The sequence below is a fragment of the Rhinopithecus roxellana genome, chromosome 3, assembly GCF_007565055.1.
Source record: "Rhinopithecus roxellana isolate Shanxi Qingling chromosome 3, ASM756505v1, whole genome shotgun sequence".
NCBI lineage: Eukaryota > Metazoa > Chordata > Mammalia > Primates > Cercopithecidae > Rhinopithecus > Rhinopithecus roxellana.
In genome coordinates, this window is record NC_044551.1 from 127,702,746 (window position 1) to 127,730,657 (window position 27,912).

General features: G+C 35.0%; 1 protein-coding gene across 1 annotated transcript in view; it reads right to left on the bottom strand.

The window, feature by feature from the left end:
- Window positions 1-27,912, bottom strand: part of HCN1 (hyperpolarization activated cyclic nucleotide gated potassium channel 1) — a 454,348-nt gene that overhangs the window by 217,443 nt on the left and 208,993 nt on the right. The window contains exon 3 of the mRNA XM_010378669.1: window positions 16,638-16,799. Within this exon, the coding sequence (XP_010376971.1) occupies window positions 16,638-16,799 (162 nt within the window). The remainder of the gene's footprint in view (window positions 1-16,637; window positions 16,800-27,912) is intronic.

Here is a 27,912-nt window from a genome sequence, read left to right on the forward strand (position 1 = left end):
GGGGGGCGGAGCAAGATGGCCGAATAGGAACAGCTCCAGTCTCCAACTCCCAGCGCGAGCGACACAGAAGACCGGTGATTTCTGCATTTTCAACTGAGGTACTGGGGTCATCTCACTAGGGAGTGCCGGACAATCGGTGCTGGTCAGCTGCTGCAGCCTGACCAGCGAGAGCTGAAGCAGGGCAAGGCATCGCCTCACCTGGAAGCGCAAGGGGGAAGGGGATCCGTTTTCCTAGCCAGGGGAACTGAGACACACAACACCTGGAAAATCGGGTAACTCCCACCCCAATACTGCGCTGTAAGCATACAGGCACACCAGAATATATCCCACACCTGGCCGGGAGGGTCCCACGCCCACAAAGCCTCCCTCCTCACTGCTAACACAGCAGTCTGCCGCGATCTATCCGCAACGCAGCAGCGAGGCTGGGGGAGGGGCGCCCGCCATTGCTGAGGCTTAAGTAGGTAAACAAAGCCGCTGGGAAGCTCGAACTGGGTGGAGCTCACAGCAGCTCAAGGAAGCCTGCCTGTCTCTGTAGTCTCCACCTCTGGGGACAGCGCACAGCTGAAGACCAACAGGGGAAGTAGCAGGAGCCGGTGCAGACGCGAACGACTCTGTCTGACAGCTTTGGGGAGAGCCGTGGATCTCCCAACGCGGAGGTTGAGATCCGAGAACGGACAGACTGCCTGCTCAGGTGTGTCCCTGACCCCTGAGTAGCCTAGCTGGGAGAAATCCCCCACTAGGGGCAGTCTGACACCCTACACCTCACAGGGTGGAGTACACCCCTGAGAGGAAACTTCCAAAGGAAGAATCAGACAGGTACACTCGCTGTTCAGCAATATTCTATCTTCTGCAACCTCTGCTGTTGATACCCAGGCAAACAGGGTCTGGAGTGGACCTCAAGCAATCTCCAACAGACCAACAGACAGTCCTTCTGACTGTCAGAAGGAAAACTATCAAACAGGAAGGACACCTATACCAAAACCCCATCAGTACGTCACCACCATCAAAGACCAGAGACAGATAAAACCACAAAGATGGGGAAGAAGCAGGGCAGAAAAGCTGGAAATTCAAAAAATAAGAGCGCATCTCCCCCTGCAAAGGAGCGCAGCCCATCGCCAGCAACGGATCAAAGCTGGTCAGAGAATGACTTGGACGAGAGGAGAGAAGAAGGCTTCAGACCATCAAACTTATCAGAGCTAAAGGAGGAATTACGTACCCAGCGCAAAGAAACTAAAAATCTTGAAAAAAGAGTGGAAGAATTGACAGCTAGACTAATTAATGCAGAGAAGATCATAAACGAAATGACAGAGATGAAAACCATGACACGAGAAATACGTGACAAATGCACAAGCTTCAGTAACCGACTCGATCAACTGGAAGAAAGAGTATCAGCGATTGAAGATCAAATGAATGAAATGAAGCGAGAAGAGAAACCAAAAGAAAAAAGAAGAAAAAGAAATGAGCAAAGCCTGCAAGAAGTATGGGATTATGTAAAAAGACCAAATCTACGCCTGATTGGGGTGCCTGAAAGTGAGGGGGAAAATGGAACCAAGTTGGAAAACACTCTTCAGGAAATCATCCAGGAGAACTTCCCCAACCTAGTAGGGCAGGCCAACATTCAAATTCAGGAAATACAGAGAACGCCACAAAGATACTCCTCCAGAAGAGCAACTCCAATACACATAATTGCCAGATTCACCAAAGTTGAAATGAAGGAAAAAATCTTAAGGGCAGCCAGAGAGAAAGGTCGGGTTACCCACAAAGGGAAGTCCATCAGGCTAACAGCAGATCTCTCGGCAGAAACTCTACAAGCCAGAAGAGAGTGGGGGCCAATATTCAACGTTCTTAAAGAAAAGAATTTTAAACCCAGAATTTCATATCCAGCCAAACTAAGTTTCATAAGTGAAGGAGAAATAAAATCCTTTACAGATAAGCAAATGCTTAGAGATTTTGTCACCACCAGGCCTGCCTTACAAGAGACCCTGAAGGAAGCCCTAAACATGGAAAGGAACAACCGGTACCAGCCATCGCAAAAACATGCCAAAATGTAAAGACCATCGAGGCTAGGAAGAAACTGCATCAACTAACTAGCAAAATAACCAGTTAATATCATAATGGCAGGATCAAGTTCACACATAACAATATTAACCTTAAATGTTAATGGACTAAATGCTCCAATTAAAAGACACAGACTGGCAAACTGGATAAAGAGTCAAGACCCATCAGTCTGCTGTATTCAGGAGACCCATCTCACATGCAGAGACATACATAGGCTCAAAATAAAGGGATGGAGGAAGATCTACCAAGCAAATGGAGAACAAAGAAAAGCAGGGGTTGCAATCCTTGTCTCTGATAAAACAGACTTTAAACCATCAAAGATCAAAAGAGACAAAGAAGGCCATTACATAATGGTAAAGGGATCAATTCAACAGGAAGAGCTAACTCTCCTAAATATATATGCACCCAATACAGGAGCACCCAGATTCATAAAGCAAGTCCTTAGGGACTTACAAAGAGACTTAGACTCCCATACAATAATAATGGGAGACTTCAACACTCCGCTGTCAACATTAGACAGATCAACGAGACAGAAAGTTAACAAGGATATCCAGGAACTGAACTCATCTCTGCACCAAGCGGACCTAATAGACATCTATAGAACTCTCCACCCCAAATCAACAGAATATACATTCTTCTCAGCACCACATCGCACTTATTCCAAAATTGACCACATAATTGGAAGTAAAGCACTCCTCAGCAAATGTACAAGAACAGAAATGATAAAAACTGTCTCTCAGACCACAGTGCAATCAAACTAGAACTCAGGACTAAGAAACTCAATCAAAACCGCTCAACTACATGGAAACTGAACAACCTGCTCCTGAATGACTACTGGGTACATAACGAAATGAAGGCAGAAATAAAGATGTTCTTTGAAACCAATGAGAACAAAGATACAACATACCAGAATCTCTGGGACACATTTAAAGCAGTGTGTAGAGGGAAATTTATAGCACTAAATGCCCACAAGAGAAAGCAGGAAAGATCTAAAATTGACACTCTAACATCACAATTAAAAGAACTAGAGAGGCAAGAGCAAACACATTCAAAAGCTAGCAGAAGGCAAGAAATAAGTAAGATCAGAGCAGAAGTGAAGGAGATAGAGACACAAAAAACCCTCCAAAAAATCAATGAATCCAGGAGTTGGTTTTTTGAAAAGATCAACAAAATTGACAGACCGCTAGCAAGGCTAATAAAGAAGAAAAGAGAGAGGAATCAAATAGATGCAATAAAAAATGATAAAGGGGATATCACCACTGACCCCACAGAAATACAAACTACCATCAGAGAATACTATAAACGCCTCTACGCAAATCAACTAGAAAATCTAGAAGAAATGGATAATTTCCTGGACACTTACACTCTCCCAAGGCTAAACCAGGAAGAAGTTGAATCCCTGAATAGACCAATAGCAGGCTCTGAAATTGAGGCAACAATTAATAGCCTACCCACCAAAAAAAGTCCAGGACCAGATGGATTCACAGCTGAATTCTACCAGAGGTACAAGGAGGAGATGGTACCATTCCTTCTGAAACTATTCCAATCAATTGAAAAAGAGGGAATCCTCCCTAACTCATTTTATGAGGCCAACATCATCCTGATACCAAAGCCTGGCAGAGACACAACGAAAAAAGAGAATTTTAGACCAATATCCCTGATGAACATTGATGCAAAAATTCTCAATAAAATACTGGCAAACCGGATTCAGCAGCACATCAAAAAGCTTATCCACCATGATCAAGTGGGCTTCATCCCTGGGATGCAAGGCTGGTTCAACATTCGCAAATCAATAAACGTAATCCAGCATATAAACAGAACCAAAGACAAGAACCACATGATTGTCTCAATAGATGCAGAAAAGGCTTTTGACAAAATTCAACAGCCCTTCATGCTAAAAACGCTCAATAAATTCGGTATTGATGGAACGTATCTCAAAATAATAAGAGCCATTTATGACAAACCCACAGCTAATATCATACTGAATGGGCAAAAACTGGAAAAATTCCCTCTGAAAACTGGCACAAGACAGGGATGCCCTCTCTCACCACTCCTATTCAACATAGTGTTGGAAGTTCTGGCTAGGGCAATCAGGCAAGAGAAAGAAATCAAGGGTATCCAGTTAGGAAAAGAAGAAGTCAAATTGTCCCTGTTTGCAGATGACACGATTGTATATTTAGAAAACCCCATCGTCTCAGCCCAAAATCTCCTTAAGCTGATAAGCAACTTCAGCAAAGTCTCAGGATACAAAATTAATGTGCAAAAATCACAAGCATTCTTATACACCACTAACAGACAAGCAGAGAGCCAAATCAGGAATGAACTTCCATTCACAATTGCTTCAAAGAGAATAAAATACCTAGGAATCCAGCTTACAAGGGATGTAAAGGACCTCTTCAAGGAGAACTGCAAACCACTGCTCAGTGAAATCAAAGAGGACACAATCAAATGGAAGAACATACCATGCTCATGGATAGGAAGAATCAATATTGTGAAAATGGCCATACTCCCCAAGGTTATATATAGATTCAATGCCATCCCCATCAAGTTACCAATGAGTTTCTTCACAGAATTGGAAAAAACTGCTTTAAAGTTCATATGGAACCAAAAAAGAGCCCGCATTGCCAAGACAATCCTAAGTCAAAAGGACAAAGCTGGAGGCGTCACGCTACCTGACTTCAAACTATACTACAAGGCTACAGTAACCAAAACAGCATGGTACTGGTACCAAAACAGAGCTATAGACCAATGGAACAGAACAGAGTCCTCAGAAATAATACCACACATCTACAGCCATCTGATCTTTGACAAACCTGAGAGAAACAAGAAATGGGGAAAGGATTCCCTATTTAATAAATGGTGCTGGGAAAATTGGCTAGCCATAAGTAGAAAGCTGAAACTGGATCCTTTCCTTACCCCTTATACGAAGATTAATTCAAGATGGATTAGAGACTTAAATGTTAGACCTAATACCATAAAAACCCTAGAAGAAAATCTAGGTAGTACCATTCAGGACATAGGCATGGGCAAGGACTTCATGTCTAAAACACCAAAAGCAATGGCAGCAAAAGCCAAAATTGACAAATGGGATCTAATTAAACTAAAGAGCTTTTGCACAGCAAAAGAAACTACCATCAGAGTGAACAGGCAACCTACAGAATGGGAGAAAATTTTTGCAACCTACTCATCTGACAAAGGGCTAATATCCAGAATCTACAAAGAACTCAAACAAATATACGAGAAAAAAACAAACAACCCCATCAAAAAGTGGGGAAAGGATATGAACAGACATTTCTCAAAAGAAGATATTCATACAGCCAACAGACACATGAAAAAATGCTCATCGTCACTCGCCATCAGAGAAATGCAAATCAAAACCACAATGAGATACCATCTCACACCAGTTAGAATGGCAATCATTAAGAAGTCAGGAAACAACAGGTGTTGGAGAGGATGTGGAGAAATAGGAACACTTTTACACTGTTGGTGGGATTGTAAACTAGTTCAACCATTATGGAAAACAGTATGGCAATTCCTCAAGGATCTAGAACTAGATGTACCATATGACCCAGCCATCCCACTACTGGGTATATACCCAAAGGATTATAAATTATTCTACTACAAAGACACATGCACACGTATGTTTATTGCGGCACTATTCACAATAGCAAAGACTTGGAATCAACCCAAATGTCCATCTGTGACAGACTGGATTAAGAAAATGTGGCACATATACACCATGGAATACTATGCAGCCATAAAAAAGGATGAGTTTGCGTCCTTTGTAGGGACATGGATGCAGCTGGAAACTATCATTCTTAGCAAACTATCACAAGAATAGAAAACCAAACACCGCATGTTCTCACTCATAGGTGGGAACTGAACAATGAGATCACTTGGACTCGGGAAGGGGAACAACATGCACTGGGGCCTATCATGGGGAGGGGGGAGGGGGGAGGAGGGAGGGATTGCATTGGGGAGTTATACATGATATAAATGATGAATTGATGGGTGCTGACGAGTTGATGGGTGCAGCACACCAACATGGCATAAGTATACATATGTAACAAACCTGCACGTTATGCACATGTACCCTAGAACTTAAAGTATAATAAAAAAAAAAATAAAAATAAAAAAGAAAATAATGCCCACCATTGAAATGATACTTTTTTCTATTATATTATGATTTCATTGAACTCAGTAAAAATCTTTTTTGAAAAAGTGAATAAATAGCTTATCTTAAGAAAAACAAAACATCAATTAAAAAAATCTGAAAAGGCACCCAAAGGACAAAAATATAGTTTCTGGGAATAAGGAAGGTCAAATTCAATTATATCCACATTTTGTATATCGTTAAAATTCAATATATTTCCACTAGAAGCCCTTCCCTATGTTGTAGGAATCAGGATTTTAGATTATCACATTGATCACAGTAGCAAAGGGTAGCACACAGTGATCTCTAAATACACATCATTTGCTTTGATGGACATTAAAAGTAGATATTATAAATAATATATATAGTATCTTTAGAATATAATTAGAGACCGATTTAAATGACTTTATGATATACTCAAGAAAACTCTATTGGAGTATAGAGAATATATTGTGATTCACTGCTATATTTTTTTTTGTAAATTACAAAGATATTATGGTAAATTCCAAACTTTCCCTACACAATTTTTATCATTACCAAGCTTATGCATGAGAATAAATGGTAACAGTCCACAGCTAGGTGTGCCTATTTCTCTATGCATGAAGTATGAGATATTGGATGTAGAATAGAGCCAGGTATTGATTAACTTTTATTTGGATTGCAGCTGTGTTTCTGAGGCACATAGCTAGGAAATACTAGAAGAGTATTTAGTTTTGCTTTTTGTTTTGTTTTGTTTTGTTTTGTTTTATTTAGCTTTTATTTTAGGTTCCAGAGTACATATGCAGGTTTTCTATACAGGAAAATTTTATGTCACAGGAGTTTGATACAGAGATTTTTTTTTTTTTTTTTTTTTTTTTTTTTTTTTGTCACACAGGTAATAAGCATAGTACCCAGAATAAATTACATCTCTAAAAACAACAAACACTTCTCAAAAATGATGGGGTATATAAGATAATAAGCAGAGTACCCAACAGATAGTTTTTCTATCCTCTCCCTCCTCTCACCCTCCACCCTCAAGTAGGCCTCACTGTCTGTTGTTCCCTAAAAGAGTATTTAAATGTTAATCAAAATGGCCCTATGTCTAGACCCTCAAAGTTTAAAGAAAATGGGCCAATTAGTCTATTATATATTTTAAGATCTCATTTAATAAGTTGTTTACAGTGGTTGATACATTATAAGAATATAGATATATAATAATTGAAATAAGTTAAAGGTTTATAAGCCAAATTCATCATAGATATTACTCATTATTCCAGAATAAATTACATGTCTAAAAACAACAAACACTTCTAAAAAATGATGGGGTATAAAATGGGGTTACAAAAATGTTCATGTTAGGTTTCAAAATGTGTCCCTCCTATTCTTTCTTATATCCCACATTTATCACATGGCTTTCTTCATGTCATTTCTGATTCTGTCATATATCTCTAGAGTAGCATAATTAGACTGGGGTATAAAGCAGAAGGGATAAAAATGAGATAGAACAGAAAAAGAGCAAAGTGTGGAGAGCCTTCTATTATGGGAAGCAACTATATAATCCTGTCTTGAAAATTATCTGAAAATAAGCAACTCAGCTTTCATAATTCAAGTCTATGTAAGTCTCTTCTTTTTTAAACAGAGAATGATAACCTTGAACTCTCTGGAAAGAGAGAATGTTCTTATGAATTGCCTGACATCCATATATCTGTGAGTTGAATAATAGAGTAGAAACCATTAGTCTGCTATTCCACTGATTTCCAGATTGAAGGCATTGTTACTATCTTATTTCAATCTGCATCAATTTAAAACAATATTTTTATGTGAAATGTAAATATATGAGGAGTTCAGAAAAAGTAAGATATTATAATTGCTTTTCTTTGCCAGATTTTTTTGAATTTATGACAGTAGTAAAAGGAAAAACCCTAAAACCCAACACACACATACAAAACACAATGACTTTTCACATATTTTTCATATATATTCTGAGCTCTTCCAGCATTGCAGCCAATTCATAATTGGTTTCTATTTAAATTGGCAATGGTTTATAAAAGATGAAGTTATCTGGGGCTCATGAAGTAGAATGGTATGGTGGGTTCATCCTTAATCCAAGGGGAAATACAGATTTTATAACCAGCTACCATACTGTCTCTGGCTTTATGCAAATGGAATAGCAATTCTCTGTTTCAGACTCTTTAAAAAGGTAGTGAATGTATTTTTATTTATTTCCTTCAAAATAGGTGAGATAATGTGTTATACATACATGAATACTGTATTTGTGAAAGTCTCAACAACATTTAGAATAGCATGGACATAACGGAGAACTAAGTCTAGCAAATTAATCATTTTGGAGGAAATATTAGACAGCAAAATATGTTTTTTTTTCTTCAACTTTATCAGGTGCCACTTGTTAGATAAGGTAATTTCATGAATAGTGCTTCCTCTGCTATTTGTTGCCTAAAATTTAAAAGCCAGTCTATGTAAGGGGGAACAAAAAAACATGTTTAGAACTTAAGGCTTGGTCTTCCACTGCTAAAGCAACTCAAGGTCACCATAGCCAATATATAATCTCATCAATATCCCGTATCCCTCTCTATGATGAAATTATAGCTCAATATAAAATTTTCTGAAATACATATTTATTTGAAAACAAAATATCAGATTAGAGTTGATTTCCTTATGTCTTTCCTGTAAGAGAATTCACATCTGAGAAGGAAGAACACAGCATGTGAACTCTTTCCCTTTTGTGATGAGGACATGTTTTTATCCAATAGAGAGCAGTTGCCAGGCAGACTTTGCTAATGAGCAGAGACAGGACCGCAAAGGAGAACTGCAACACTCAGCAGGCTGCTGACCTACTTTATTATTATAACTCATAGGAACTACGAAGGCATTTTCTTTTTCCAGTAGAGCTACAGTGACTTGTCAGCAAATTAGTCATCATTTGTTAGGTCTTAAAAAAAACAAAACAAAACAAACAAACAAACAAATAACCTTCTGTTATGGCAGTACATTCTATTTTTTAAAAAAGCATTAATACTATCAGAATAATACAATTTCTAAGCCATAGAAATTCAAATCCAAAATAGATTACTGAACCTCAAGAGAGGGGAGATATATTTTTAATTAAGAGATTTTTTAGCCCATTTCTTCGTCATATTACTTTGGCTATGTCAATTAGTTATTATCTAAGTAGTTAAATGGGCTCTGTAAACAAAAAGTGAATCTATTTTAATTTTGCCCTTAAATATTCGATAGAATAGCAATAGATAAAATAATTATCTAGGTTTATATATATATATATATATATATATATATATATATATATATATATTTTTTTTTTTTTTTTTTTTTTTTTTTTTTTTTCTTTTTTGAGACGGAGTCTTGCTTAGTCGCCCAGGCTGGAGTGCGGTGGCACGATCTCGGCTCACTGCAAGCTCCGCCTCCCGGGTTCACGCCATTCTCCTGCCTCAGCCTCCCGAGTAGCTGGGACTACAGGCGCCCGCCACTATGCCCACCTAGTTTTTTTTTTTTTGTATTTTTAGTAGAGATGGGGTTTCACCGTGTTAGCCAGGGTGGTCTCGATCTCCTGACCTCGTGATCGGCCGGTCTCGGCCTCCCAATAGGTTTGTATATTCTTATTGTATATGAGAGTTTACATATGAATAATTCTTAATGCTTTTTTTCCCCAAATCATTTACTTAAAATATCAATAAGTAGCTCTCTCTACTTTGCCCAGTCAGCACACATTTATTGGGATGATTATAGTTTTTGAGCTAGAAGTGCCTGAAGTATCTTGATTCCCCACTCTTGAAGGGTCCTGATCTAAAGCCAGCTAATACTACTTGAAAAGAATGTCTCTCTATTTTGTGTGTCACTGGTCCTCGGTTTTTCATAGATTTTATTTCAATCCACATAGGGCTACTACTAGAACACCAATGGGTGAGTTAGCAAAAAGGCTGTACTCTCTGGGTATCCAAATTAGGGAGAGAAAATAGGCTTGCATGGCTTCATTTTCAAGGAAACACACTTTGGAAAGCAGAAAAAGAGGAGTAATTCACCAGCACTTGACCCATGCTCTTTGGGCAGTGTAAACATTTCAGAGTTCTCAATTCAAATTCCTATTAATAGATATGTCATATAATTCACCATTTCACTGGATTACAAATGTATTCATTGTTGAGCTTACATTTTGTTAAGTTTTATATAGTTTTCAGTATCCAGAAAAAATAGTTTGAATAAAAGCATGTTAGAATGTAAGCCTAATGAGGGCAGGGACTTTGTCTTATCCTCTACCATGTGTTCAGTGCCTAAAATAATGTCTGGAACAAATAAATACTCCATAGATCATTTAAATGAAAAAATAAATAATATATACAATTCATAGTTAAGAAACTAGTACAAGAAAGTCAAGTGACTTGTATAAAACCAGATGATTTAGTAGTTGAGGCAATTCTGATATGTATGTCTTTAAATTTAATTCTGCCAATTTCACCCCCTATGTTTCTGTACAAATGAGTTAGGATAGGCTATGTTACGTGTGAGCTTCAAATTAAGACAGGTTTCTGGAACTCAAAAAAGAAAAAAAAAAAGAGTTGAGGGCAGTATAGCAGCTTTTCAATGCTTATACCTGTAAGTGAAATACACTGCTATTTATAGGTCTTTAACTATTAATTAATAGCACAGACAGGTGTCCATCTAACTGAAAGGCAACTAGAAAATATGGAAAGCACGTGGCTATTTGGTTGTTAGTAAGTGTCCCTGTCACATTGTTTCAAATAAAAGTAAAATAGAGTAACCTAGATTTTCCAATGGAATGCCTTATTCTCTCCATATAAGATTTTACTAATTAGACCATTACAGATATTTTTTACATCAATTTTTTCTGTGATATTGCTAGATTGGTTCATGCATCTTAACTTTTTGGAAATTAATATATCTATAGATATGAAGAGAATTCGAGGTTTATTAATTTCGACTTCAGTAATTTATAGTATGTCCATAAGTTCTAAATTCAGTAATTTAGAGTATGGTCAAGTGACTTATCTTTGAAAAAAATAACTTGAGATGTACAAATCATTGAAACAAAAACTGTCCAAGGAAGAACACTTAAATGGGTAATTGGCTAATCCGTTTGCACATATTTTTAAAATGCTGCTGATAATTACCATTTTGATTATAAACAATATTTTACTTAGCAACATATGCAAAGTAAAATGCTGCTGATAATTACCATTTTGATTATAAACAATATTTTACTTAGCAACACATGCAAAGTTGGTATAGGAGCTGTCTAGGATGCAGATACACGAAAGACCAATTGCCTGCCCTGTAGAATAGCTCTTATCAAAATTAAATAGTGCACCGATTCCTTCAAATCACAACAAATGAATCATTACAATGAAATACCCTTGAGTTGGGTTAAATTATTTTGATCATAATGTTACTCAAATAAATAAAAGTATAAAATTAAAACAAACATAATTTTACAAATCAAATACTAACAAAATAACGAATCAACAAATACATCTTAATATAAATTTACTGTGATGAGTAATGCTGTTTTGCTAAAACCAGGTAGGTGCATACAATGTAAATGTAATGCTGTAATGCCAGTTTTTGTAGATTGTGTGATTTTATACAGTATTCTACAACTGAGTGCTATGGAATGACTAATTCAGTTATCCAAGTTTTTCTTCATTTTGACAATGGTGAAAATGTTGTACAGGATTTAATATATTATTAATCCTTCAATTGGTATAAATGCATCATTTATTTGTCATGCTCATAAACCAGCATTATTTGACGTAACATCTCATGACACAACATGCTCCAACTACAAAAGCATATCCAGATTCCGTATGTATGACATTCAGATAATCCTAAATTCATAACTTGCTATGTTAAAACCTTCAAAATTATTACTAACATGTAACCATACATTTATAAGATTGCTAGTAGGAAACATGGACTCCCTGACAGTAAACCTATAGACTTTAATTAAAGAAAGATTGCTCTAGGAATGTACTATTTAGCTGAAAATCCTTCTTTATCTGTTCTATAAAGTCATTCCCTAGGTTACATCAGATATTTGAGATTCAGTTCAAAATTAATATGCAAGTTAACATGCATCATTTATTTTTTTATATTCTTAAAATGAATATTTTATACTTGTAATTTTAACAAAAAAACATTACTCCCAATCTCGTTTATAATGATTTAATGTAATTTTAGTGTTGTACACCTAAATACAGTCACAAAATGTCATGGGATTAAACTAATCTTATTAGAAAGCAATTATCTGCCATATCCAAGATTTTCATTCAGTTAGAATTCTATAATTCAGACTTATTTCTTGAATGAAACAAAAACAAATAATATAAATACAAAGCATCTCCTTCCTGGTAAATTTAAGTAGCCTGCACTTTTAGTCCACTTTCCGTTGTTATAACAAAATACCACAGATGGCTAATTTATAATGAACAGAAATTTATTTAGCTCACAGTCCTGGAGGCTGGGATATCCAAGGTCTTTTAAAGTTTCATGTGGTGAGGGCCTTTGGGCTGTCCCTTACCATAGCATAAGGATAGAAGGGTGAAAGGGCCAGCAATCACATGTGAAAGTGAGCTGGAGATAGCCGAACTTATTTTTATAACTAACCCCCTTCTCCAATAACAATATTAATCTGTTCATGAGGTCAGTTTGCTCTTTATGTAATCACCCCTTACTAGACCTTGCATCCCAACACTTCTGCAGTGGGGATTGGGTTTTCAACCTAACATGAAGTTAGAAGGATACATTTAAACCATAGCACCCAGGACGGTTAGTGATTGACTTTTTAAAAATAATATTTGAATAAAAACTTTAATGAGCAATATAGAAAGATTGAAAAGGAATTCACTGAGAGGAACTGAACCTACTTTTATGGAATTATAAGAATATATATATTAAACAAATTATCAACACTACAGTTACAGATATAGTATAATTATAGCATTGACTTTGAGTTTTTCCTCATCTAGCTAGTGGGATACAAATAAAAGCATGGGTATAAGTGCAGATACAGGTAAGGTATCTGCAGGTAAGGTATAAATATCAGTATCTTTAAGGTCAAATGATATTATCAGGATTCTCTGTTGATTCAAAAATGGTCTTTTTTTTATGGTTCTTTCTTTTGCATCACTATTATACAAAATATAAATTAGGCCAGGCATGATGGCTCATGCCTGTAATCCCAGCACATTAGGAGGCCAAGGTGGGAGGATCACTTGACCCCAGGAGTTTAAGACCAGTCTTCGCAACATAGCAAGACCCCATCTCAAAAAATAATAAAATAAGTTATGGCTTTTATATTTGAACATACATGATGGTTTCCTTCTCTCTACATTAGAGTTACACATGGAAATAATGTTAAATAAACACAAAAGAAAATAAAAACCAATTTCAAATCTGCAGCCAAAAAAAAAAAAAAAAAACCAAGAAGTGAATTGCAAATTCTGGAAAGATATTTTGTATAATGTCAGGATATAAAAAAAGGTGGACGGTTGGGCTATGTTGGAATAAACATACTACACACACACATACCACACACACACCAACACACACATTTGAGCACATATAGACATGTTAAAGAAAAATCCAGAATTTTTTTCAATAAATGCATTATCATCAGATATATTAAATAGTATATTGCCTTATAATTATACTACCATACGTACTTTATAGATATCCCAAAATAGTTATTCTACTATTTTTATGATGACAATTGGTATTTTTCTGAAAGACACATAGGACAAATGTAAAATAATAAATTTTTACCAAATTAAATATTGGTTGGTGCCAATGAATCATCTTTTGGCAGTAGTGCTAATGTTTTTATACTATCCTCTCAGTCAGTAGCCAGACTATAGAGTTATTGCCTTTTCTTCTACTGAAAAATATCATTATTACTATTTTTCCATATACTTTACTCCTTCAAAGATAAGTGACAGATCTATAATCAAGTAGACATCACAGGTTTGAAAAATGAGCTAACCAAACTACTGCTTACTTTGTTTATTTAGTTATCGAAACTACCATATAGAATATTTCTCAAATAAACTTTCAATGATAAGTGACTAAATCACAACAAATTAATGTGTCAGGTACTATTCTAGGCACTTTCTATGGTCTGAATGTGACTCCCAAAATTCATGTGTTAGAAGCTTAATCCAAAATACAACAATGTTGGGCGGTGGGGCCTAATAAAGGTGTTTAGGTCATGATTGTTTTGCTCTCATAAATGGATTAAAGAAGGCTTTCAGAAGTATGTTCCTGTCTTTCCACCTTCTGGCATATGAGGCAAAGATTTTTCTTCTCTGGAGGACATAGCAGCATGGTGTCATCTTAGATATAGAAATTGAACCTGCTGGCACCTTCATCTTGGACTCTCCAGGTTCCAGAGCAGTGAGAAATACATTTCTGTTTTTATAAGTTACTCAATCCGTAGTATTCTATTGTAGCAGCACAAAATAAACCAAGACACTACTGGAAATAAAGGACAGACGAGAACAGACATTACATTCTCGTGCGGGGAACACAGAAAAATATAAATAACAAATAAGAGTCTCTCTCTCTCTCTCTCTCTCTCTCTCTCTCTCTCTCTCTCTCTCTCTCTGTGTGTGTGTGTGTGTGTGTGTGTGTGTGTATCTGTGTGTGTGTGTTGCTAAACACCTTTATTATTAACTTATAAACCAGTGGAGTAATATATAAGATAAGGTGGTCAGGAAAGCTCTCTGTGATTTAGTGATATACAAGCAAAATTAATGAAGGTGAGATCTAAGTAAATATAATCAATATCAGGTCAAATATCAATGAAAGCATAGAAAAGGTAGAAAGAAACAGGAAGGAAGGAAAGAAGGAAGGAAGGAAGGAAGGAAGGAAGGAAGGAAGGAAGGAAGGAAGGAAGGAAGGAAGGAAGGAAGGAAGGAGGAAAATAGGGAAGAAGACAGAAAAGGAAGAAAAGAAGACAATGCATCAAAACTTTCAATGTAAACCGCCTTTTTTCTTTTTTTCTTTTTTTTTACAAATAGAAAGCCTGTGCTATAATCATTAGGAGAAAAAATTGTAATCTTCAGTGTCCATGTCATTTCTACAAAAATAAGCTGAGAAATCAATAGTAGAACGGTTTGAGAAAAGAGAGTATTTGATTTATACCTAAGGGAAAAGTGTAAAAATCTCATAAAATTAAAGTACCATAAAATGTCACATATCAAAGAGGGCTATTCACAGTTAAACAATGTTTTATTAAGTAAAAATGTAATTAAAATGTAATGCAGGAAGAAAATATGGTAACTTACACAAAAAGAACAAATATTTGTGAACACATATGTGTGCGTATATAAACATATAGAGAGATTTATAGATATATCTACTAAAATATTCACAGTTCTTTTAATTCTTTTGTGAGTGTTGAGTGTTGTGCTATATAGATCAAAACATATCTTCATAAAATTACATAGGAATATACCTAGCTATTTAAATCAAATATATATTTTGTAGATTTTTAAATATTTATATATCTTTCAGAGGTAAGTTTAAAGCCTACCTTTTCCACGAAGTTTTCCTTATTTTCCCTAGCAAAAAGTGAGTATCTGAAACTTCACTTAACTTCATATATATTTAATCATATGTATGCTGATGTACCTACCTTTGCATGTTTTACAATCCCTAAAAGTGTATGTCTTGAACATAACGAATGCTTTAAAATGTTGACGAAATAAGGAGTTATTCTAAGCCACAGGCATTTTTATTTATTTATTTATTTATTTATTTATTTATTTATTTATTTATTTATTTATTTGAGACAGAGTCTCCCTCTGTTGCCCAGGCTGGAGTGCAGTGGCCAGATCTCAGCTCACTGCAAGCTCCTCCTCCCGGGTTTACGCCATTCTCCTGCCTCAGCCTCCCGAGTAGCTGGGACTACAGGCGCCTGCCACCTCGCCCGGCTAGTTTTTTGTATTTTTTTTAGTAGAGACGGGGTTTCACCATATTAGCCAGGATGGTCTCGATCTCCTGACCTCGTGATCCACCCGTCTCAGCCTCCCAAAGTGCTGGGATTACAGGCTTGAGCCACCGCGCCCGGCAGCCACAGGCATTTTTGAAAGAATGCTGTGCCATGGTCATATTTTGTGATTGTACCTTCGAAATAAGATATGCCTCAGTATACACAGAATAAAATATATAAAAGTAGATGTTGTAACATATACATACTCAGGAACATAGTCAATAAGTAAAATTTAGTTGTAACCACCCCCCACAAACATAACATCTGATTTTATATTCACAGAAGCAAAATCAAGTTGCATGTAAATATTTATAGAGGAGAAATCAGATCATTGTAACATAATTACTTAAAAGATTTTGGCACAACGTTGAAAAGTCAGAGTGTAAAACAATACAAATTACTTACAACCATTTCATTTAAAGACACCCAGCAATCTGGTGGGAAGTCCTGCAGTAGTGGTACTAAGAACTGAAGACAACCATCCCAGTGGCACAGGAGCAGCATCATGCCGATGAGATTAAAAATTCTCACCACTGCACTGGCAAGATCATACGTCATGTGGAATATCTGTTGACCAAAATATAAAATCAATTCTTATAATCATTTTTTTAGAAAAATCAAGCATACTACTGATAGTAGGAATTGATGTTGTGTAGTATAAGTATTGATTTAGTAAAAATATGGGAATAACTTGCAGAAATAGAAACAGATTACATTTCTTTATTTTTACAATGAAGTTGACACTCCACTTTATGAATATTAAAGCCAACTATGTTTAATGAACAACGGAGATAGCATGAATATATAAATGTATGTATTAAAGAACATCGATGTTGCCAGAAGTTTTTCTTTATTGTTCTTTTGCATATTTTAGCAAAGCTACTTTAAAACAAGGTAGCAAAATTTACAAATGATGGGTAACTTCTACTCTGCTTCTCATCCCTTGTTATATTAATAGATTTGTTGAAAGACAAAGAAAATATGCAAGGGCTGAAAATCATATGCCAAAGGAGTTCAGCTGCAAAATATGAAGTAATACTTATAATAAATTATGGTTGAAGTATAGCTATGTGAGTGGAGATATTTCTTTAATTGTGGATACTGAACATAAATAGAAACCTTTAAGATAAAAGCTACCTGGATTTGGTTTAAAAACAATCATGTAACACTTTTAAAAATCGTAACTGTTTCCATAAACTTTTTATATTTTTATGGTACACGTTTTACTTTTCAGTCACACTGATTGTTTGTATTTTCATGAAATTCAATATGGTAGGTTAGATTATTACAGAAAACACAAACATCGTGACAAATCAACATAATCCATCAAAATTTTATAAATGGAAACAAATATGCATCTTTACATCTGTAACTATTCATTTTTTCTAGAATTTACAAGAAATAGATTCAGAATGTGAGTCCTTTCTTTAGCAGTTTATTGTACTCTCTAACTGACTGCTAAAATAGTTTCTACTTATATTTTACCTAGTCTAGAATAGCAAAACCCACTTGGGAGCAGACCTCCATTGTAGAATTCAGTTTTGTTATAACTGTTAAAGAATTACTGCATTAATAAATACAATTAAATATAAGTAAGTACATATAAACACAGTAACTTCAGATATTTAGAATCACTTTTTGTATGAATCACCAAAAGAATGGTGTGTTTTTGAAGTAACAAGGTAAACTTGTATTGAAAAATTATCCAAAAAATGTAAAGAAAACAAAAAACTACTTTTGGTCTTAGAAATGATATCTTTGTAAGAAAACATCTATAATTCTTAAAATACACATACTGAACTACACAGTTAAAATGACAGGGCATCTGTGATTTTGCTTTTATAAAATAACCAAATCTGTCTTTAATTAAATTTTTTCAGTTTGATATTTTTCTACGAGCATTAATTCTTTCTTTAAACAATCTTTTTGAGGTAGTAATTATAGTGAGCAAAAAGATTATTTTTCCTGGGAATATACACACTGTTCTGAATACTTTTTAAAAGAAAGTTGGCGGTTCTAGATTTTAACAGCAACAGATCACATATTTTGACATTCAGACAGCTATACACACAACTTCTTTTATAGCATTAAGAATTTTATTTTTCTGTAAGCTACTTTTTATTTTGGTTTTAAATTTGGAAAACCCACAGAAACATCTTTTTGATATTATTCCCTCTGATATTTCTTGGTCACTGAATACATAAATAGAAACTCTACTAACAATTTCATCAATAATTTCTTATTAAAATTATATACTAAAATATAATAAAAAAAAAACCTTAACTGATAAAGCTGGAAAAAGTCATCATGGACTTAGATTTTTTTGTTGTTGTTTAGTAACAGAATTTATATTTATATCTTAATATTTCCTGAGAAAATGATTCAAGATGTCTTATGGGTAGAGACTGTGTTTTGCTGGGAAATAGTGTTAAATTGCAGAATATAAAGTTCCGGGAAAACCAGGAAACATATCACCTTTCAGCCCAATTATTTGAAGCAACTAATATGTATCTGAAAATATGACAAAATCTACAAATTATAAGTATACAGGCAGCGGCCATGATTCAATTATCAGGCTTTAGAGTGGAGTATGGAATCGTCTAGAGAACTAGCATCCATTCTTAGTAGAGCTGACTGGGGTTTTTGTTTGATTTCGCATTTTCTACCTCCTTTTGGGAAATTAGATTCTTTTCATGGGCTCTTAAGAGATAATTAAGATAAAATAATATGCTAAGTTATCAAATTCCTTTAAGAAAACCCTAATATCTCTAAAATGTTCTCCAGAGAAACAGGACCACTATTTTCATTGAGGAAGTTAAGGGGTTATCACATCAGTGATAACACATTAGAAACATTTTTTGTTTTGCTACTATATATTTCCATGAACTATTATAAGATAATGCCTAGATTCAAGCCTATCTGCTAACAAATAGTCATTCCCAGTTCCATAATGTTAGCTAGTACTAGCTTCATACAGTAACTCTGTAATTTTTGGAGTACTCAATAAGAGCTCACATAATACTTTTATAAACAGTCTCCCTTATGGACATTAATATTATGTGTTCAAAATTGACATCACTTTTGGAGCTATCCCAAAATTTAACTTTGGAGAAGGTACAAACAAGTTGGGTATTTTTACACTGGTTAATAGCAGAGACAAATTTCAGCTAATCAAACCCATATAGCTTCATCTTTATTATCTAACTGATAAAAGAGCATATGTAAAGTATATATTATTACTTGTTATGAATACGTGAATGTGTGCATTATCTCAGCCCGATCTCATTGTCTTTTGAACCCTTATAACTAAGATACTCTGGCAGGCATAATCATTACGTATGATCTGAATACTGAGATTAATGGCTCCTTTAAAACTTTACTCCAGAAAGATCTGGAATGAGAAGTCTACTTCCTTATGGAGCTCACACATCTGTAGATAATCAGGTTAACCAAAGAAGGAAGCATCTGATCTAACTTATGCATAGCCACAACTTATTATTAATAAGGGCAGCTTGTAGGATAAATCTAAATGTGACTTCATTCACCGTACTAATCAAATGGCTAACACTATTGATTAATATTTTCAATTTTTCTTCATCTATAGGGTGGACATTCTTAAGTAATAAATTTCCATATCAATCGTCTTGGTGCTACTGCACGAAAACTTGACTGTATGCAAAATGGCACCATAAATGACACTCAGTAAATTGTTACTAAATGAATGAATGAGAGAGTCTAAAGGGTTTAATAACATAAATAACTTTTTATGGTGTTAAGAGTGTAACACTTTGCTTCTGTATCTTAAACAATGGGATTAAAACAAAAAAAAATCTTCATTATTATTTTCCATCTTCTAAGTAATCTGACTTGAAACCTGACTTGAGGGCTCAGGGCTGAGGTAACAGAAAGAAAGGCTCTTTTCACTGACTAGCAATACACGTTCAAGTTACTTTCAAGGGGTATTTATAGGAGTCAACTGAAAAAAATGTAATTAAAATAAGTTTTTCGGCCAGGTGCGGGGGCTCACGCCTGTAATCCTAGCACTTTGGGAGGCCGAGGCAGTCAGATCACAAGGTCAGGAATTCAAGACCAGCCTGGCCAATGTGGTGAACCCTTGTTTCTACTAAAACTGCAAAAATTAGCCAGGTGTGGTGGTGGGCGCCTGTAGTCCCAGCTACTCAGGAGGCTGACACAGGAGAATTGCTTGAACCCGGGAGGCGGAGGTTGCAGTGAGTCGAGATTGTGCCACTGCACTCCTTCCTGGGTGACACAGCGAGAATTTGACGCAAAAAAAAAAAAAAAAAAAAAAAAAAAAAAAAAAAAAAAAAAAAAAAAAGTTTTTAAACAACTCATTAATCTTATTTCTACCATATCTAGACTATGAACAATATATTTGGAAGACATTGTGCTTTACATTTGTCCAGCTCAGGACATTGTGCTGTTCATGTGACCTTAATAAGAGGAAAGATCTGGTTACAAATTCTCATTGAACTTTTTTTATATTATAGTTTTAGAATTTTATCTAGTTGGAGTCCAATACTTCCAGACAAGATAACTAATTAACTTTCTAAAACTGAAAAATACTCTAGGATATTTTAAATAAGAATCCCAAATTCTACCCTAATATTTGCAGAATTGTTCATCATAAGGGTAATTTTTTGTAATATTTTCCCAGGAGCAATGTTTATTTCATCCTGTTTTCAAAAGGTCATTCTAAACTGCACTATACAACAGATATCCATAAATTAGCTGAATTCTTTTAAAATGCTTCCATATTCTTTCTTGATGAACTGGATTCATCAGTCTTTCAATCTAATATACAAAACTTGTATACAAAACTAGTGACCTTAATCTATGCTTAATTATTTGTTCTACTTTGTTTTCCTTAACCAAAACACTATCAAAAATAATTGAAGACTTCTTACATTGTGTATTAAACTGTCTTTAGTCTTTGACTTTACAGACTGGGATCTGGGCTAGTTTGTGTGATCTCAATATTGATTCAAGACTTCTTAATATACCTTCATAAGTATCAAAGTAAGATTAAGAAAATGGGCCAAAAATGGCTCTCTTGACACAGAACATTGTTTTTAAAGAGGTATAACACAAGGTTGGATTCTTCTGTTTCTCTTTATAAATTGGCAACTGCACGACTTATATTTTTTAGATGGAGTATAAACATACCATCCTGACACACACACACAAAAAAATAGCTACTCAGATTCAGTTTTACTGCTAACATATATTCAGGGCTCAATATGTAATAGTCCTAATCAATGGTAAAATAAATACCTTAAAAGCCCTATTATACCTCTGCAATTCTTGCCCTGAAAGTCATTCAGGCCATCTTTCCATGCTTTAGGTGCAAAATGTAGAAGATTTTACTTCATATGGAGAATAACACTCTTCACAGTAATCTCTTTTAACACTGACCAATGACTGCAGTCATTGGATGAATCTTATCAGTACCCGTTTTAACTAGGATTTTATTCGGACTGAGAATACCTTAACATTTAAAAGGTCAACCATCTGGACATCTCAAAACTATCAGCTTCTGTCCATAGTCTAAAAGCAATAATCCACTCTTCAGCCTCCTCCAAGTATTGTCCCATTCTCATGCTCTTGGGTGCTTTTCACTTGGATTCTTCTTTCCACTATTCCTTCCAAAACTCCTCCTACATAACCAATTAACTATCAAATACCCTTAACCACCTCATGAAATGCTTTCTCTATTGCTCTGCTTTTCCTGAGACTTAAGACTCTTCCCACCACCTTCCCCTCACCAAAGACACAACTTGTCTGGTAGCTTTCTCAAAGTTTGTTCACTTCTTTCAAACCCCAATGTCTTAGGTTCTGATGTGAGTGCCCTCATTTCCTCACTGCCCTCTGACACCGTCACACATTAGTTGTCAAGCTATATAAAAAATTTGTTTTCTTAATATTCATTCTATTTGCCTACACTACCCATAATTTTGCTTATTTCTGGCATCAAACACCCTCCCAATGTCCACGTGCCACACATCTCCATTTATTAAGGGCTCTGTCCTTTTCCACTGCATTTTCTCTGAAAAAAATGTTAACTTCTGATTAATCACAACAACCACCTTCTATACCTAAGCTTGGGAAGATTACTGAAGAGCAAACTGTGTAGCTTGTACTTACTTTAATTTTTTTAAAGGATAGCAACCTTAGTTGAGACCCTCAGCAATGGTCTATCCATTTCCCTATTCCTAACATCATCCCTTTCTCTCTTTCCACTTCCTGAAAGCCCATGACTATCTTGTTCAGTTTCAGCTTAAAGATTTATCTTTTCCAAAGGAGATACTCTTATATTTGAATTCCCCCAACTTTGACCACCATACCTTCAAGCAAACATATATTTGTAATTTTCTTATTTGTTTTTTCCCAGTCTTAACAGATGTATCATTTATTCCTAATGAGTCCTTACTAACTTTTAGATATTAATCTGATCTGTCTTTCCAGAAACCCACTCAATTCAGACCTCCTTAACCTGTGGTAAAAACCAGACCTATTCCCTAACAGTTGTGGATAGACACTTTGTAAAATGTAGAACAAATTGATTAATATAAAAATAAAATTTAAAAAGAAAACTTAAGCCGGGCGTGGTGGCTTAAGCATATAATCCCAGCACTTTGGGAGGCCGAGGTGGGCAGATCATGAGATCAGGAGATTGAGACCATCCTGGCTAACACGGTGAAACCCCGTCTCTACTAAAAATACAAAATAATAATAATAATAATAATAATAATAATAATAATAATAATTCTAGTAGTCCCAGCTACTCAGGAGGCTGAGGCAGGAGAATGGCATGAACCCAGGAGGCAGAGCTTGCAGTGAGACGAGATTGAACCACTTAAGGCATCTATAATATAATCCTACTGCTTATGTGCTTGGCTATGGTGGCAATATCAGATTGACCTAATTTTACTTGACTGCTTTCTCTTCAGAATCATTAACTTCATCTATGCTAGATTTATCCCCAAAGATTTAAAAACAATAAAATCTCTCAATTCCTAAAAAACATTTTTTTTTTCTTTTTTTTTTTTTTTTTTTTTTTTATTATACTTTAAGTTCTAGGGTACATGTGCATAACGTGCAGGTTTGTTACATATGTATACTTATGCCATGTTGGTGTGCTGCACCCATCAACTCGTCAGCACCCATCAATTCATCATTTATATCTTGTATAACTCCCCAATGCAAGCCCTCCCTCCTCCCCCCTCCCCCCTCCCCATGATAGGCCCCTGTGCGTGATGTTCCCCTTCCCGAGTCCAAGTGATCTCATTGTTCAGTTCCCACCTATGAGTGAGAACATGCGGTGTTTGGTTTTCTGTTCTTGTGATAGTTTGCTAAGAATGATGGTTTCCAGCTGCATCCATGTCCCTACAAAGGACGCAAACTCATCCTTTTTTATGGCTGCATAGTATTCCATGGTGTATATGTGCCACATTTTCTTAATCCAGTCTGTCACAGATGGACATTTGGGTTGATTCCAAGTCTTTGCTATTGTGAATAGTGCCGCAATAAACATACGTGTACATGTGTCTTTGTAGTAGAATAATTTATAATCCTTTGGGTATATACCCAGTAGTGGGATGGCTGGGTCATATGGTACATCTAGTTCTAGATCCTTGAGGAATTCCTAAAAAACATTTTAATTGAAAAAGAATCTTCACTTCCTAGGTATTTTCCTAACTCTTTTTTTTTTTTTTTTTTCCTCTTTTTAGTCTTCTCTGTTTAGTTTCTCAAATACAACTCATGAGAACTTTGAGACACAGAGAGAGCTGGTCTGCCCTACAGGGTAAAACAGATTTCTTTTCATGGCTACATGTACACATTACCAGGAGGCACACAGCAAAATTTGATTTCCAGAAGGACAGATGTGTCATAGCTACTCTAGGCCTCTGATTCTCAGACCAACCCATCTATGAGGAAAATGTGAAGATATTTCAGGCTGACTTTATTTTCCCAAATGGTGTATCAAAAAACTTCTTAAAAGTTTTTTGATACACCATTTGGGAAAATAAAGTCAGCCTGAAATATCTTTCTTCTGAGAAATATCTTTCTTCTGAGAAATCTTTTTGAATGGGCACAGATATATCATTGAAACATTAGACAAATATATGTCTCATTACATGACTGCAGTAAACAAAACCGTACTTTTCATAACAACTATATTTCTCATAGAAGTAGTTATAGTTATAGAACAGAATGTATTCTTTATCTACCATGAGTTGTAAAATAAAGTATAGCTGTATATGTTATTTTAATCCACATGTTCCTTTAGTAAACATGTATGTTTGCATAAAATAAAAAGAAAGCAATTTTAGGCATTTTAGTTATTTTTTAAAAACCTGTCATGTTTCTTAACTGCCTTTTCTTTTTTTTTTTTTTTTTTTTTTCTGCCTTTTCAACTCTATTTTACCTTGGCTATTACTGAGAATTTCTATATGTTTCTTTTTTTTCTTTTTTTTTTTTTTTTTGCTGTTATATGATATATGATATACCAGCCATTTCTATGCATACGTATTTTTGCATAGAATTTTAATTTCATCTATTTAAAACATCTATGAAAAATGTGTTTTTAATGGAAACTTGTTATTTATTTAGCTTTAACAGTCTCAGAATAATCAGAGATAATGTATTACTAAGAGAAATATGAAAAATGGGAAACTTACAATATGAATCCTTTGAACATTTTTAGTAGGAAACAATGACAGGAAATGGGTATAATGTAAACTGTAAAAGTATAAACTTTGAAAGCTGTCAAACACAATGCCTGGTGGCATCATGCTCAACAAATGTTTTTCTTCCTATAGTAGTTATTCAAATAACAATCAATTTGTATAAAGGGGTCAGTACTAATAAGTATCTAACTGAGCTGAACTGTTTTTATTAATTTTAAACATTTTTTTTTTCAAATTTCAAGTCAATAACAGCTGACAACTTGGAACAGGTCAAAAAAACCAAAAATATTTTGATAGGTGACATTTTGGTATAGTTATATTTTAATATTATAGTCGAATTTAAAATATCACCTATTTTAATATGATAGGTTATTGTTTTTAACTGAATCTACCCAAATCTTTATAATTCTTAAGTTCCTTAGGAAAGGAAGTACATCTTTTCAACTTTCATGATGACCATGTGACAGGTCAGAACATTTATTTATTGTACCATGCCCAGGAAAAATGAAAGAGCAAGCATAACCTCATATGCTTAATTTACTTTAAAAAGCAGCTTAAGTGATGGGAAAATCAAATTATGAATGAATATTGGAAATGACCCCACTAAGAAGAAATTTCAATGGATTAATACTCTAAAAAAAAAAAAAAAAAAAAAAAAAAAAAAAAAAAAAAAAAAAACCTAAAATTAAACAATGTCAGATCATTGTCTATTCCTCTATTACAAATTTCAAATGTCTGTAAATGTAGACGATATTTACAAATTGTGCAACCACTGACATATTTAAATGAGGTGATAACCACATATCTTATGATGGATATTTGAACCTCATTTTAATGACGTTGGTGTGAAGATTATTTGATGTTTACTATATACACTTAATTTCCAGATATAAGTCAGCACTAATATATTGATTTGCTTAAATATTACTATTATTTTCTGAAGTTTTTTTTTCTAAAATTTATCCTGAGAATTCAAAATAAAATGCCAACTCTAAATTAAAAAATGCAATGTTCTTTTTATTGTGTGAGAATTGTGTAATTCTCACACAATAAAAAGAATAATTAAAAATACTAATTATAAATGGGTGTGTGTGTGTGTGTGTGTGTTTGTGTGTGTGTGTATGTGAGTGAATGTAGGGAAAGATGGTGAAAAAGCAAACTAACAGACAAATTAGCAATATTCTATTAACTCCGCTTTGGTTCTTCCACTAAAAGAAATGAGAGTGAGCCTTACACTGGCACAAATTGCACAACGTCTTTAATATCCCTGCCTCCTTTTTAAGTCTAAAAAGGTATGTGCCAACTCGCTTACTGCACCATTTAATAGGTAAAATCTATAGGGGAGATAACAGAAAGAAAAACAGGCTTCTGAAAAAACTGTTAAAATGAAAGCAATGCTTACTCATAATTTTTTAAGCATTGGTCATCAGAGTTGCATCATGCATTGGCACAACATTTTGTTATTCTGGCCAGGTAAGCCAGTCAAGTGCAGAATATTAATTTATTTGAGTGGGTTTGTGTCAGAGATGCTCTGGAAGAAACAGAGGTATTTGCTGTCTTGGCATATACCTTCCGAAAGAAATCAGTAAGTACATGATTTTGGTATTAAGCCAATAATATTGCACTACAATTCTTTGTGAACAAACCATGCATTCTTCTATTTGATTGAACTTAATAAAAGATAAAAACATATTAGTGCAACCCCCCAAAAAGAAACTAAACCTTAAAAAATAAGGAAGCATTGGCAAGTTTTCTAGCACCCCAAGAAACAATTGAGTAAGATTTGATCTATTGGAAATTGGCATGATTTTAGATTCACTAGTTGGATTTCAGAAGGAAGGCATCATAATGCTCCCTCAATTCAGGTAATAATAGTACATCTAGATACTTGATAGATCATCTTAAGTGACAAAAATACTTAACTATCTGAATTGTCAAAAGTTTATTGAATAAATTAATCTATGTGGAAGCATCCTTAAAAGTAATAAGCCTTATTTGTATAAGTTTGATTTTTCTTATCACTGAAATCATCTATTAACGATTTGCTATGTGCAGAAAGTAATATTAGGCACCAGGTTCACCATTGCTTATGACATCACCTTCCACATCCTCACTAAACCACACGAACCCTTACTTTTCTAGAGATCTCTCACTTACTTTAATCAGCACTCATTTTTCTCTAGACCTACTGGAGAGCTATCATAATTGTTGTTTTCTTTTTTTTTTTTTTTTTGAGACGGAGTCTCGCTCTGTCACCCAGGCTGGAGTGCAGTGGCCAGATCTCAGCTCACTGCAAGCTCCGCCTCCCGAGTTTAGGCCTTTCTCCTGCCTCAGCCTCCGGAGTAGCTGGGACTACAGGCGCCCGCCACCTTGCCCGGCTAGTTTTTTTTTTTTTTTTTTTTTTTTTTTTTTTTTTTTTTTTTGTATTTTTTAGTAGAGACGGGGTTTCACCGTGTTAGCCAGGATGGTCTCGATCTCCTGACCTCGTGATCCGCCCGCCTCGGCCTCCCAAAGTGCTGGGATTACAGGCTTGAGCCACCGCGCCCGGCCAATTGTTGTTTTCTTTAACATTATTATGTAATTTCCTTACTCTGTCTCAGTTTATAGTTTTATTTAAGTGGGAGGCTGGTTAGAAGAGTAGGCACGTGTTTGATAATATCTTTCTGTCTTATCTATTTAATAACACCTTGTCTGGATACAGAATTCTAGAATGAAAATAATTTTCTCCCAGATACTTAAAGACTTGACTCCATTCTTTCAAGCATTTATTGAAACTATATCTTTCCCCAAACATAGGTTTAATTTATTTAGTGAAAAGATAAAGAGCTTTACATTAAGATAAATAAAAATGGCCCAAAATCTATACGTTTGTTCAATGGGTGGGAGGCAAGAAATGGGTGACGATTCATGGAGGTATAGGGTTGACCTTAAATTAAAATTCCTTCCAATATTCTGAGCTATTGCCCAATTAC